General features: G+C 43.1%; 1 protein-coding gene across 3 annotated transcripts in view; it reads left to right on the top strand.

Annotated features, from left to right (window-relative positions):
• Positions 1–14,764, top strand: part of baiap2b (BAR/IMD domain containing adaptor protein 2b) — a 117,718-nt gene that overhangs the window by 23,362 nt on the left and 79,592 nt on the right. For 2 of the 3 annotated variants that reach the window (XM_060940246.1, XM_060940245.1), the window contains exons 2-3: positions 8,053–8,128; positions 10,700–10,786. In XM_060940246.1, coding sequence (XP_060796229.1) covers positions 8,053–8,128; positions 10,700–10,786 — 163 coding nt within the window. Of the gene's footprint in view, positions 1–8,052; positions 8,129–8,178; positions 8,255–10,699; positions 10,787–14,764 lie in introns of those variants that run through there. The other variant, XM_060940247.1, reaches the window with a different exon arrangement.

The raw sequence follows: 14,764 nt of genomic DNA, 5'->3' as shown, positions 1-14,764 counted from the left end.
ATGCTGCAGCTAGTCCCGAGCCAATGATTCATGATTATGGGAAAGTGTCCAAGTGCCTTAGAATAAAAAAATTACACCTAGAATGCAAATGATGGTCACTGGGTTCATTCCCTCAACTTTGTTCCATCAATTAAAGAAGCTAGACGATAAAGTTTACATTTTAATCCAATTTTAAAAACATGAGTTGACCTTTGGTACCACTATTAGTATGTCCCTGTACATCTTTTGTGCCTTATGGAACAAGAATGTCCCAGTATGATTCCTAAAGGAGTACGCTGTTAGAAAAAAAAAAAAAAAGGCTTTTTAACCTTCATGCATAGCTTCCAAAAATGGTTCTAACATACTTTAATACATAAAAGACTAATACATAATAACCCGAACACATGAATGCTAAAATTAGCAATAATTTAATATTTAAATAATATTGGCTGACTTTTTATCATGGTATATCAGATATATTCCATTCAGCTAGCATGATATTGAACGAGTCAATGACGAGTTAGCTGAATGGAATATATCTGATATACCATGAAAAAAAGCCAGCCACACTTCTCATATCAGCACATCAGCATTCAAGGCCAACGCGAGCTTAACCGCAACTCGGCGCCATCAGTGCGGCAGTGCAGTCACCTTCCAGCCAGTGTTGTGTTAATCAGTAGTGTTAGCGAATGCTAATAAAGCAGTCAAGCCAGTGCTATCGAGAGCAAGTAGCACAGGCTAATGACCGAGAAACTAATGCCGCTTTTCCACTACCAACCCGGCTGAGTCGGGCTGAGCCGTGCCGTGCTGAGTTGGGCTGAGTCGAGCTGAGCGGGGCTGTTGGAGTTGCATTTCGACTACAACCGCACTGAACCGTGCTGGCTGGAAGTGGGTGGACACATTGGGTGGAGTTAGCGAAAGTGGGTGGACGTCATGTGATGTCGTTAGGCGGTGCAAACAGTGACATCAGTGATCTTTTAAGCAGTAGTCTCACGACCCGGATAGTAAACAATAAACATGGAGGACATGGAGTTGTTAGTGTTGCTGGTCTTGGTGCTGTGGCTTGTTGTCACCGACAACGCCAACAGATACTGGCAAGAGCATATAGATGAGGCGAGGCGCATAAGGCTTCAGAAATTCTCGTAATTCGTAATTCTTCTTCTTCCGGGTTTACGGTGTTTACAGATCCCAGCGTGCTCGCAGGGCATGTGTGGGCGTGTGAGGACACTCCTCCTCACCAATCAGTGCACAGGGGAGTGTCTCCTCACACCCCTAGCCCCACTCGGCTCAGTTTGGCTCGCTTCAGCCCCACTCCAAAACCGTGCGAGTTTTGGGTGCTAAGCAGGGCTGAAGCGAGCTGAGTCGTGCTGCTCTGAGGTAGTCGAAACGCGAGCCATGTCAGGCTGAAGCGAGCTGAAGTGAGCTGAAAAAGGGTAGTGGAAAAGGGCCATAAGATTTCTGTCTCCAGACTCTTCTTCCACGCTGCACACTTGCAACAGTATTTTTCATGCATACTTGAGTATTAATTTCCATATGTAATTTACTTTGTTACTTTTAATATCAACATCGACAACGGACACACAACGGAGCGAACTGGCAGCCAAAATTCTCCCAAAATCTTCCATATTTAACGAAGCAAACCTGGCAGCCATGTTTGTTTCCAAGTTGTCACAGTTGTTCGCTAGTGTGGAAGTTTTACATCACCGATGTGTCTCTTTTCCAGTTTTTCAATGTCCGTTGGTATGTTTTTTTTTTCCTTATAAATATGCATGAAGAATATCTAATGAAGTTTTGGTAGCTTATCGGGTGTTCAACGCGTCTTTCTTTTCCCCGATGAACAAAGAAATGCTTATGCGCAGCAGAAAACTTTCTCATTGAATATTCGCATCAGCTCTGACATGTGACATCATTCCACCTCTGCCTTTAACCCATCTGAAGCAATGAACACGCATGCACAAACACATGAGCACTGAGCACACATACCGTACATACCCAGAGCCCAGGGAGCAGTTGGGGGGTTGCTCAAGGGCACTTCAGCCTCAGGCTTCCCCATGCTAACCTAACTGCAAGTCTTTAGACTGCGGGGGAAACTGGAGCACCTGGAGGAAACCCATGCAGACACAGGGAGAACATGCAGACTCCACACAGAAAGGCCCCCGTCGGCCACTGGGCTTGAACCCAGAATCTTCTTTCTGTGAGGCGACAGTGCTAACTACTGCACCACCATCTTTGGGGCGTAGTCTATTTTTGGAACATTGTAGATTCACACGGCAGACCTGCATTGATAGCACGCATCATTGCATCATTGCATAACCTATTATAAGTGCAGTTGGATTCTCTTAACACCACAGTGGTCTTTTCCTACGTCCTTATGAATTCTCCTTCACATCTTTCCTTGACCTCATGAAGTTTTCCATTGAGGTCAAGGAAAAGTGGTTAGGAAAGGACGTCAGAATGCAGCCCATGACAAGAAGGTTGAAACAATGCATCTGACTTGCTTCATGTGTCTTGGAGGAAGTGTGTGTTCACACTTGCCCTCCCTGTTTGGTAGCTGTTTTAGGGAGATCAAGGAGAGCCAAGTCTGAAGTCCTTCCCACACCGTATGGTGCATTAGGTGGCGCCAGTCTCCGTTTCTGTAGCCCTCAGCCTCTCACCTATTACATAGGTAGGGTCACAGTGAGGGGCTGGTCCTCTGGTAACCACAGGAGTTTGAATCCCTACTCACATCTGTATTGCAGCATGCCTTGCCAGACGGCAGTAGGTACCATTTATGATGGTCTTTGGTATGACCCAGGTCCTGACCCAGAGCCAGGTGATGGGTTGGAAATGGCAGGTGACCAAACTGAGGAGAAAAATAAATATATTATATATATATATATATATATATATATATATATATATATATATATATATATATAGGTTTAAGGATCCTTGTTCAAAAGCTCAGACACGACCTTTAAAGCACCACTGAGCTACTTGTAATTTAATGTATGGCTCTCATTTAATCTTCTCACACACTGACATATACCCTGATCTGGTCTTTGAGAGTGTCTCTTAGTCTGGATTCCTTTTTTTGTATGAATTGTAGATCTTTTTTTCTTCATGTCAGTCATGCAAGAATGGAACATGGGACATGCTTCTTGACTCAAGTTCCCTCCTGGAGTCTGATTTGTCATAAGCTGTGCGTCTGTCGAGCCAAATCCTGGATTTCCTGCACTCTAGCTCTTTGTATTTCTGTGTGCTTCATAGATTATTCCTCTTATTTTTTATTTTTTTTTTTAGAGCTGTTTCTGCTTCATCAGTCAGCTGCCAGCAGCCAGTGTTGTCAGGCTAATTATCACAGCTGGAAATAAGGGCTCAGCTGAGCTTCTTTTGCGGAATGGCCGATAGATTACATTACTGATGAGAAGCTGAGATGAGGGCGCTGTAGGTAGGCTCAGGTTTGCCTGAGTGGAGTTTCTCATGGTTTTCCATGAGGGGATGGGTTTCCTCTCACTTCTGGCTAACTTTAGTTTCGTCTTATTTGTGTGAGTGAGTGCAGGATGGAGCGTTGCTCTGGTTTCCTGTTTTCCTGTCTCGTTATATTTCTTATCTTTGGGTAATTGTAGATGTAGATTTGAACCGTGTATTGTTGGTGTACTTTTGGCAGATGTACAGTATATAGCTGTTTCTGATCTCAGCTCTCAGTAGAACGTGCTGTTCTTGAAGAGCTTCTTGAAACGTGAATATTTTTCCTGAAATGGTGATTGTGTGTGTGTTTTGAGGTTAGATGCCTCTGCTGTTTCTCCTCTTTGTGTATTTCAAAATCCAGTTTTGTCAAATTATATGATATTTCTCATTTTTGTTAACACATTTAAAAAAGGCGGCACGGTGGTGTAGTGGTTAGCGCTGTCGCCTCACAGCAAGAAGGTCCTGGGTTCGAGCCCCGGGGCCGGCGAGGGCCTTTCTGTGTGGAGTTTGCATGTTCTCCCCATGTCCGCGTGGGTTTCCTCCGGGTTCTCGGGTTTCCCCCACAGTCCAAAGACATGCAGGTTAGGTTAACTGGTGACTCTAAATTGACCGTAGGTGTGAATGTGAGTGTGAATGGTTGTCTGTGTCTATGTGTCAGCCCTGTGATGACCTGGCGACTTGTCCAGGGTGTACCCCGCCTTTCGCCCGTAGTCAGCTGGGATAGGCTCCAGCTTGCCTGCGACCCTGTAGAAGGATAAAGCGGCTAGAGATAATGAGATGTATGAGATGAGACATTTAAAAAAAAAATAGCCTCAATAGGACTGTAGCTCATACTGGCCACTGTTGTTGTGTGTGAGTTTGAAATTTAATCAATCCTGTGGGAGGAGTAGTGCTTTTAAAAAAAAAAAAAAATTATTATTTTTATTTATTTAGTGTGTGTGTGAAATTGCATACCGTATGACCCCTGTGTAGCCACATCCATGACAGGTGGCGCCACCTGGTGAACAATTCTTGTTGGAATATGTCTTGAGAGTCTTCTGGTTGAGTTTCAGTGAAAACATCCTAGCAGTTTATGAACAGTAGTGTCTGGTGTGACGAGTCACCCAAAATTTTCAGGCGCCAATAAAATGTTAAATATGACAAGTGGCGCCACCATCTTGACAACTCCATACCAACCTGGGGAACATTCCATATGAGTTTGATCAAAATCTGATGACTCCTGTAGGAAGAGTATTGATTTTCGTGAAATTGCATGTGACCTTTCTGTAGCCGCATCCGTGGCAGGTGGTGCCACCTGGTGAACAATTCTTGTTGGAATATGTCTTTTGAGTCTTGTGGGTGAGTTTCAGTGAAAACGTCCCAGTAGTTTGCGAAGAGTAGCATTTAATGTGACGAGTCAGCCAAAAATTTCCCATAAAATCAAAAATATGACCGATGGCGCCAACCATCTTGACAACTTTTATGCACACCCACCTGGTGAACATTGTATGTGAATTTGCTCGAAATCCAATCAATCCTGTAGGAGGAGTAGCAATTTTTTTTTTTGTAAGTTGTGGATGGACAAAGGACGGACAACTGACGGATGGACGACGTGCGATCGCATTAGCTCATCCAGCCTGGCCTGCAGCTGGATGAGCTAAAATGATTATTTCTTTCTCGCCGATTGGAATAATGGATTTTTGGAACACTAAGCTTCAGCAATTAATTGTAATAGTGCTAGTATTTTTTTTTAATAAACATATTGATGAATCCAGTGCTGCATATTCTACACAACAAACAGCACACACTTTTTTGTAGGAGGTGATCTTTCACCCTGGTTTGTTCTTGTTTGTTTTTTAAAACCTGAATCTTATTTTCTCAGAAATGGAACAGTAGGAGGCAGTGAACCAGTCTAGTTCACAAACGGCTTCACTTCACATAACATCTCGAGTGGAGCGTTTGATGCTCTTGCTCTCATGCTCTCATTAACCATTTCTTACACTCGGTGTTACAGTCGCAGTGCGTAAAGCTTTGTTTCCCTGCTGCTTTATCAGAATTGTTTCCTTCTCCTTTGCTTTAGTTCTGAATTCCTCTAATTCAAAGCGCCTTACAATGCCTTTTCATGATGAGCACTTTCCCCTCTTTTGTGGCTGAGCCTGTAAAAGCTAAAGAAAAGCCTGTGAAACAAGGACCAGACCACTTGTAAGGGGAAAAGGTCACACTTTTTATTCTGCGAGCAGCAGATGTTCAAGAAGAGGGAGATTATTCTGATCAGGACGCTCAAATGGAACGCGGAGAGATTTTCTATCATCAGGGTTTTAGAAGGAACAAAACAGACTTGAAAGTGCAGCTGTGAATGTGGGATCAAGTGAGTCAGTGCAGGAGCGTGGTTCACCACGCACCCTGGTGCCTCCTCACTCCATCCTCAACAGCCCCTCTGTCTGTGTGTGTGAATCATCAGGGGCTTTCAGTGGCCTCAATCAGAGACTGTGGTGAGTTTTGGATCTATCAAAGTGCCAAGAATTAAATTATACTTAATTAATACTTGTTGTAAACTGGATAAACCTTTTTCCAATATTACAATCCAGGCATTAAGCAGACACTCTTATCCAGAGTGATATACAACATACCCAGAACAGCCTGGGAAGCCGTTTGGGGGTTTGCTCAAGGGCACTTCAGCCATTTAAGGGATTTGAACTGGTGACTATTTGGTCTCAAAGCTGCTTCTCTTACCATTAGGCCATGGCTTGTATGAGCATTTTAAAAAATTATTTAACTTTTAATTTAACTCGGCAATTCTTAGGGTGTACACACACCATGTCCAAGCACATCTGACCCCCAATATCAGTTTGTTTGACTAGTATGATCGCCGCATACCATGCTCAGGCACGGTTCATTGTGTACCATGCCCTGGACTGCTTGAAGAAGTGGGCTTGGGTATGGTTCAGTTGGACTTGGGCACAGAATGGATTTGATGTGATCACTAACCGTGCCCAAAATATGAAACTCCAACACTATGACATGGACTTTTCAATTCATTCATGGGTTAATATCAAATCTGGTTCTCACCTTATTCATGAACACGAATTGTAGTCGGTGAATACAGCTGTAAATTCCTCCCTAACTATCAAGTGCCTCCGTAAAAATCTTGTGTCCAGCAAGATTCACTGAAAATCAATGTATTGCACAATTGATAAATCTGTACGGCATGTAAGATAGCTGTGTTTCACCGTGCCCAAAATGACTCCAAATAAGCCATAGAAAAAACAGTCAGGTTTTTTGTTCTATCACGCTATGCCAGAGCACTTTTCTTCAACACAAAAGGTTGCATTGTGAAGATGGAAGTATACTTGGGCCTGGAACATTAAGCGTGATGTGATCGGAGGCTAGCAAGGGAATGGGGAGGTGGGACAATCGTACTCTGGTGCTGTACAAAGCAACCATGCCTAGTGTGAGTACACCCTTATTTACAGTGTTCATTCTTTGAGGTTGGAGATGACCATGACTTCAATTTGGTGGGTGGTGGTTGTGGGTCGGGAGGTGACTGATGAGGCCAATCCGGGCTTTGAAGGTACATCCACATGTTGACATTCCACGTGCCAAGGTTGAGTACCTTCACTATCTTTTTGTTGTATTTCGACCGCTGAGTGGGATCCCCACCAGCCTCAGTATGCTGGCCAGGATAAGGTGAAACCGGGGCACCTTTTCTTGCCCCTTCCTCCATAGAGGTGAGCAGAGTGAATCCTAAACAGGGCTGCTCAGACATCCAGGGGGCTGCCGAACTCTGCTGCTGCTTCGTTCAAGCAGAGAGCGACCCTATGCCCTGGGCTGCCTGTGTTCAGGTTCATGACTACAGCTTCCAGTGTTTTTGCACCTGCTGCTTCGCCACTTGCCCATTGCCACAGGACTTGAATTTGAATTTGAAGTCATGACTTAGCTGTGACTTGGATTAGAGTGAGGGGGAGTTGCGTAGCTGTCAGCCTCACTCTCTTGTCCTGGTCTAACTGGGTCCAGGGGCAAGACAGAATCAAGGTGACTGGAGCTAGGTCAGGATGCAGTGGATGGCCAACAGTGTTCTACGTGTTGCACTGTACCCAGATCATGCTTGACAAATGCTTTGCTGGGTCTGCCTTCCTGCTCACTGAGCCACCAGGTGGTGGTCTCCTCCACGCAGTCTGCTGAGTCCAGTCTTTGGTCGTAACCCTGATCAAGAGGAGTGAGGGGTTGCTAGTGCTTGCTCAAGGCACCACCCCAGGCTAGTGGAGGGAAGGAGATGCGTTACTACTTCACTGCATGGCGGTCAAGGATGGCACATGCCACTGCCCTATTTACAGTAGTGGCCTGGCAAGCAGCAAAGCCACTTGAGGGGATTGTGAGAAAAACACTTGAAGGAAAAATCAGTGCGAAAGAGGAAGAATAATGATGCATTGTCATTGTAGCTATTTCTGTTTGGTTAAAGTTAAAGAACTAATTGAACAACCAATACAATCCTGCTAAATGGTTGATAGCTTGGATTTGTTCGTGTATATTCTCCATTTCAGTGACTGTATGGTTGTGAGCGTGGCTTTTCCTCTCTGTTAATCGTTCTATCTGTTTAAGTGTCGATTGCCTGTGTATTTACCCAAACATCTCTTTCTCTTTCAGTCCATCATGGAGCAGTTTAACCCCTGCTTGAGGAACTTTGTAGCCATGGGGAAGACGTATGAGAAAGCTCTTTCTAGTGAGTACATCAACACCAATTTTCTATTATCCAATCACTTGTTTTCTCTCTCAGGTATTTGTCCAGCTCACTTACTTACCTACCTGGTCAGTTGCAAGTGTATAAGCTGAAGCTGTAAAGGGAACGGTGAGCGTATACACTACTTGCTTGCTGAGGTGACAATCAAGGAGCTTCATAACAAAACCTGATATTCTCTTGCTTATTTTTTGGATATCAGAATGCAATGTTGTTTACATGTTCTAAGTGTACTGTATGTTAAAATACGTGTTATTGTGTGTGGGGACTTTTGGCTTCCTCTGTTGTACTGATATCGTCATGAAATGTTCTACGTCAAAATCCATCTGCACCCCCTGGCATCCCTCTCACCCATGCATGGCTTCATTAACCATCGCGTCAGTTTGTCTGATGGACTCCGTCTTTTCGTTTCGGTTTGTATGAGTGGATGTGAGACACAGTCATAACGAGGCAGGCATGTGTGAGGCGTGTGTGCTGGGAAACAAGGAAGGCAAAGTGGAACACGGAGCAGGCAGAAGTAGGCCAGGCGGAGATGTCAGAGTTAGAAGCGAAGGAAAAAAGGGAACAGTGCACTCGAGTATCCAGGACAAGAATGGTGAAAGCTGCAAGAAGTACAAGGACAAGCTTTTTTTTTTCTTTTTCTTTTTCCCCCCGTCAGGTCATGTCAGGTGCCAGGTTCTTGTTAGTGTATAGACTACTACAGTGAGTGTACAGTATTACTTAAATTAGAACATAATCACAGCATAAATCTGCCATAACATAATCATTAAGTGTCTATAATAATTTGTAATAATATAATTTTTAATAATTAAAAAGTCTGACTAACGGGAAGACGGTATGATTTGTTCAGCATGTACAGTATTGACTGTAGCTCCCATGGACTTACAGTAGTTATTATACGGATTTTAAATTAAACGTTTTGATTTAATTTATAATCAGCAGGATGTATCTAGTTTAGTTAAAATCTAGTTTGTGGAATGCACTACACTTCACCCTGCAGCTGTAGAAAATCTGTGTGTGTGTGTGTGTGTGTGTGTGTGTGTGTGTGTGTGTGTGTGTGTGTGTGTGTGTGTACCCATGCAGCCTGATGAGTTAAAAATAGTCCCAAAGCCCAGAGTGGGAATTGCTTTCCATCATGCCAGCCCTGCCTGGGCCAGTGCCACTGTGGGTTGAAGGATCTCTTCACTAGAATAGTAAATATAGGAAATCTCCCAGACTGAGAACAGACATCCTGTACCAAAGCAACACCAGTGCTGATGGGCTCTCTCTCTCTCTCTCTCTCTCTCTCTCTCTCTCTCTCTCTCTCTCTCTCTCTCTCAGTATTATTGAAAAGACTGGAAAGAACATTATGTAAACCAAGTTCTCCGTGGCTTCATAATGGGATTATTGGAAATGTAATGAGGTTTTTCAGTATTTTCCCAGCTGTTTTTACACCTGATCCATCTCATCTCTGCTAATTTTCTGAGTTTTCTTTTCACCAGATTGACATGAGAAAGGAAGTGGGTGGTTTTTTTTGGTTTGTTTTCTCCCCAGAACCGGGACTGAGGCAGATTTTAGATGAGCCGCTTTGCAAATTAGACCTGAGCATAGTAGAATCAAGAGTATAGTTGCTGGTTGCTTTGATTTGAGCAGCTACCATTAACCCTTTGTGCTTCTGCATCTGGCATTCTGACTGAGGGAAATGGCAGAAATGGAATAAATCGTTGGACGTACTGTGGTCAAAGTGATACAGGGGACTGAAGTGGTCCTGTGGTTGCTCTGTCTAACTCACTTCATTTGCTTTTGGCAAAAGTCTTTCCACTGTGAGCTCTGTTCATAATTTTTTTTTTTTCCAGATCCCCCTTCCTAGCACGCTCTTCACCGCATAGGCTTTCCATTTGGCATAATAGAGCGCAAAAAAAAAAAAAACCCTCACCCCGTATTCAGCCCCTAATCTCCCTTGAACCAGGACACGCTTGTCAAGGTCTTGCATCAGCACTGGATGAGTCTCTGTAGTCGTACCTGGCTGAAGCAGGAGCTTGCGTGCACTACATCCACCTCTTCCACTCGCCATTTCACATTGTGCTGTAGATTATGCTGCACTGCAGAAGCTTTCATTAGTGTCCAAGAGACATTGTGAAGTCTGAGTTGGATTTATTTTTTCATGATTTCCTGAACCATTGCCAATCAGGTCCGAGTGTATCTTCTGCTAAGACGCTAACGATCAGAACCTGGCCCTCGCTAAAATATTCTCCTTCTTATGAATTCAGACAGTATGTCTGCGAAGCTGCTACATTCTTCTGGCTGCTTACTACAGGTGAGACTCAGTGCTCATTATGTGGCAGGACAAATAAAGCTCCTGCGCAGATTGGCATTTCATATTCCTGCATATTTTTTTTATGCATTGCAGCCCAATCCCAAGTCACTCCTCTCCATCATGGATTATAAATCCTTACGCTTTTCTCCACACCTGTCCTAATAGGTTAAGGAAGCCATTACGAGTGTAGGGATGCCCGAGGGTCATAGAGATCTAGAACATTCCCGTTTCTGATGTCCCAAATGCTTCCATGTTTTCAGGTGTGACATTTGCAGCAAAAGGCTACTTCGACGCACTGGTCCGGATGGGTGAACTTGCCAGCGAGAGTCACGGCTCTAAGGACCTTGGTGAGTTTATAGACCATAGCTGCAGTGCCCCATGCAGTGCCCAGGACTTCGCAAAGGACTCCAGCAACGTTCATTTTGGGGATTGTGTTAAAATGTCTGATTCATAACTTATAGTGCGGCCATCCTAAAACTCAAGCACAAACACAATCACAGTAATCCTGACACATATGTGCTTTTCCAGCACATAACCCTTACATCCTTTTCACTCTGTCTGCTGTTCTGTTTGTAAGTTATTACGACTAAACCCATGCCATTCTTGCATATAAGTTTAGTTTACATCAGCTCAGTAAGAACTTGACTGATTTTTCTCAACCTAGAAAATGTTGATTGATTGTTTTGAAATAATGTGTATTTCATGTCATACAAGTGCAAAATTTTAATGTCCATAGCCCTGTACTTCACACACTAACTAATGACAGGCAAGCCAAAGATCTATACAAGATTTAATGAATGAGAATTTGAGAAAGCAGAACGTGATGTGATATATGCTTTGAAGCTGCTTTAAATATCCAATCCTATAATGATATCGTTGAAATGCACAGTCTGGTCAGGAGTCATACATTCTGTCCTGTAGCTAAATAATGTATATATGCTTATTGAAGGGGAAGAAAAAAGTTAAAGAAGCTATTTGTAATTTTTAGAGAACTCTGTTGCCTGTCAGGAAAATTGCAGAAAACATTTATAACATTTACAAGCCTTCCTCCCACCTACACCAGACGCGGGGCTGGGGCTGAGCTCTGTTCTAGATGAGACCAGAGCTCATTTTTAAGTCAGGAAAGGTAAAAAGAAGCCTGAAACAGAGAGCCTAGTGAGTGTAAAGTGTCTTTGAAATTTTATATATATAATATATACAGTGCATTGCAAAAGTATTCATCCCCCTTGGTGTTTGTCCTGTTTTGTCGCATTACAAGATGGAATTAAAATGGATTTTTGGGGCGTTAGCACCATTTGATTTACACAACATGCCTACAACTTTAAAGGTGCACGTTGTTGTTGTTGTTGTTGTTTTTTTTATTGTGACACAAACAGTAAAGATGAAAAAACAGAAATCTGGAGTGTGCATAAGTATTGACCCCCAATAATAATAATAATAATAAAATTAAAAATAAAAAAAGCCAATTCTTTGTGGAGCCACCTTTTGCTACAATTACAGCTGCAAGTCTCTTGGGGTATGTCTCTATTAGCTTAGCACATCTAGCCACTGGGATTTTCTAGTCAAAGCCCAGACCTCAATCCAATTGAGAATCTGTGGCATAACTTGATTGCTGTACACCAACACAGCCTGTTTAACTTGAAGGAGTTGGAGCAGTTTTGCCTTAAGGAATGGGCAAAAATCCCAGTGGCTAGATGTGCTAAGCTAATAGAGACATACCCCAAGAGACTTGCAGCTGTAATTGTAGCAAAAGGTACAAAGTATTGACTTTGGGGGTTCAATACTTATGCACGCTCCAGATTTCTGCTTTTCTCATTTTAATTATTGTTTGTGTCACAATAAAAAACAATTTGGTGTCGAAGGCACATGGGGCGCAAAGGTGAACCCATCTGGTCCAATTCTACAGAAAAGCTACTGTAACACAAACTGCTGAAAAAAGTTCATGCGGGCTAAAACAGAAAGGCGTCAGCATTCACTTTTTCAACAGTTTGTGCTCCAGTAGCTCTTCTGGGAGTTTGGACCATATGGGCTCGCCTTCATACCCCATGCAAATCGATGAGCCTTTGACACCCATGACCCTGTCGCCGGTTCACTGGTTGTCCTTCCTTGGACCACTTTTGGTAGGTACTAACCACTGCATACCAGGAACACCTCACAAGATGTGCCATTTTGGAGATGCTCAGACCCAGTCTTCTAGCCATCACAATTTGGCCCTTGTCAAAGTCGCTCAGATCCTTACGCTTGCCCATTTTTCCTGCTACCAACACATCAACTTCAAGAACTGACTGTTATCATGCTGCCTAATATATCCCACCCTCTGACAGGTGCCATTATAATGAGATAATCAATGTTATTCACTACTTCACTTGTCAGTGATTTTTAATGTTATGGCTGATCGGTGTGTGTATATTATATTATAGGTCCAGAAAGACTCTCAAACATTACGGAACATACCTTTTTAAAGCAGTAAATATCATGGCATCATTTATTGGATGATTCTCTTACATTGGTCCATAACAATGCATGATTTGGACTTTGTATAATTTGTAAGTCCAGTACAGTTTACCGAGAAGGGGCATGGATTGTATAGTGATGTATTGGATGCTATAAGCTTTGAGGTTTATAAATGAACAGAGATAAAACTTGCATTAGGTTGGTTCAAGGTCCAGCTTGTGCTCACTGAGTAAATTGGCTTTAGGTAGCTTTCAGCACTGTATCTACTGATATCAGGGCAAAAACTCACACTGTGTGATGGAGTTGTGTGGAAGCTCTGCAGTGCCAGCTCTCTTCACTCTGCTTCTTCAAGCAAATCTAATTCTGATACCAAATCTCATTGGGAAAAAAAAAAGAAGAAAGAAAGGGGAGTGCGAGGCTCTTTTCTGACTGTATTATTCATTGCAGAGACTTTATCAAACCTTTTACAGGTCACAGTGGCTTCATCTTTCATTTTCTTTCAGGTTGTCTTTCTGTTAATGCTTACTTAGTACACTCTAGCGTTATTAGAAAATTCATCATTACCCGTAGTGATGACATGAGCTGATATGTACTTTAAAAAAAAAATCCTTTTTTCCATAAAAGCGTCAGCAAAAATTCTTGTTCAGTAGCATAGTAGGTTCAGTATACAGTAGGTTCACAAGTATGTTATTCAGTACTATAGAGATCTTGCAGTCATGTGACCGGAAAGTACACAGCCGCCATTTTGTCGGTAAAAAACACCGCTGAATACTGCTGCACTCGTGTACAAAATGGATAAATTTCAACCGACAGACTACACGGCTCATTTTTCTAATGAACAGATAATTAGATATATGTCTAAAATAAACGACCTACGGATTAATGACCCTTATGGCTTACCGGATGTAGTTTTCGCGACCGTGTCAGTGGATATGGAACTGCCAGAGGTGGAATACCCAGACCTGTATAATTACCTCATAAACTTTCCCTCGCTGTTCAGTGGTGAAGCACTGCGTGCTTATAAATCTCTGGACAGTTATCTTTACAGAAATTCATGTGACCCCAAAAAGTGTAAAATAATTTTATATCTAGAGACTACATTGATTGTCACACCACTAAAGACCCAATCCACCCCCCCGCCCCAAGCCTTTTCTCAGGTTCCCACTTCCCGGAATTTTTTATTAGAGCAAGTCATAAACTTATGTTGCGAATAACCACATGGATGTACTGAAATAAATATATGGCGAACCTGAGATGAAATGGTCACTGCACAGGCGCCAGTGATCGTTCTTTCCAGTCAGTTCCCATGCCTTGTTCTTGTTGTTTGCATTGGCCCGGCTGATAGCAGCAATCCACTTTGCACGCCTGTCAGGGTCCCGTGGCAGCCTATGAAACTTTCTTCCCGATTTCTGACCTCTCCTGTTGTGGCATTTATATGCCATACAACTCTCCGGCATTGTGGCACGGTAATATTTGAAGATTTGGGCGAAAAAAAAAAAACAAAGTCAGTGTTGGAAAGACGGCGTAAATATGGCGTTTGACCGACAAAATGGCGTCTGCTTACAATCTGGAGCGGATGTGACGTCACGTGCAAGATCTCTATAGGTTCAGTGTAGACTCTCAAACGGCTGCTAAAGGTTTAATAGGTTCTTGAACGTTTGTTGTTCACTTATATAGCTTTAGTATCTCATCTCATTATCTCTAGCCGCTTTATCCTGTTCTACAGGGTCGCAGGCAAGCTGGAGCCTATCCCAGCTGACTACGGGCGAAAGGCGGGGTACACCCTGGACAAGTCGCCAGGTCATCACAGGGCTGACACATAGACACAGACAACCATTCACACTCACATTCACACCTACGGTCAATTTAGA

The sequence above is a fragment of the Neoarius graeffei genome, chromosome 14, assembly GCF_027579695.1.
Source record: "Neoarius graeffei isolate fNeoGra1 chromosome 14, fNeoGra1.pri, whole genome shotgun sequence".
Classification (NCBI taxonomy): domain Eukaryota; kingdom Metazoa; phylum Chordata; class Actinopteri; order Siluriformes; family Ariidae; genus Neoarius; species Neoarius graeffei.
This window is presented reverse-complemented; position numbering and strand designations above follow the sequence as displayed.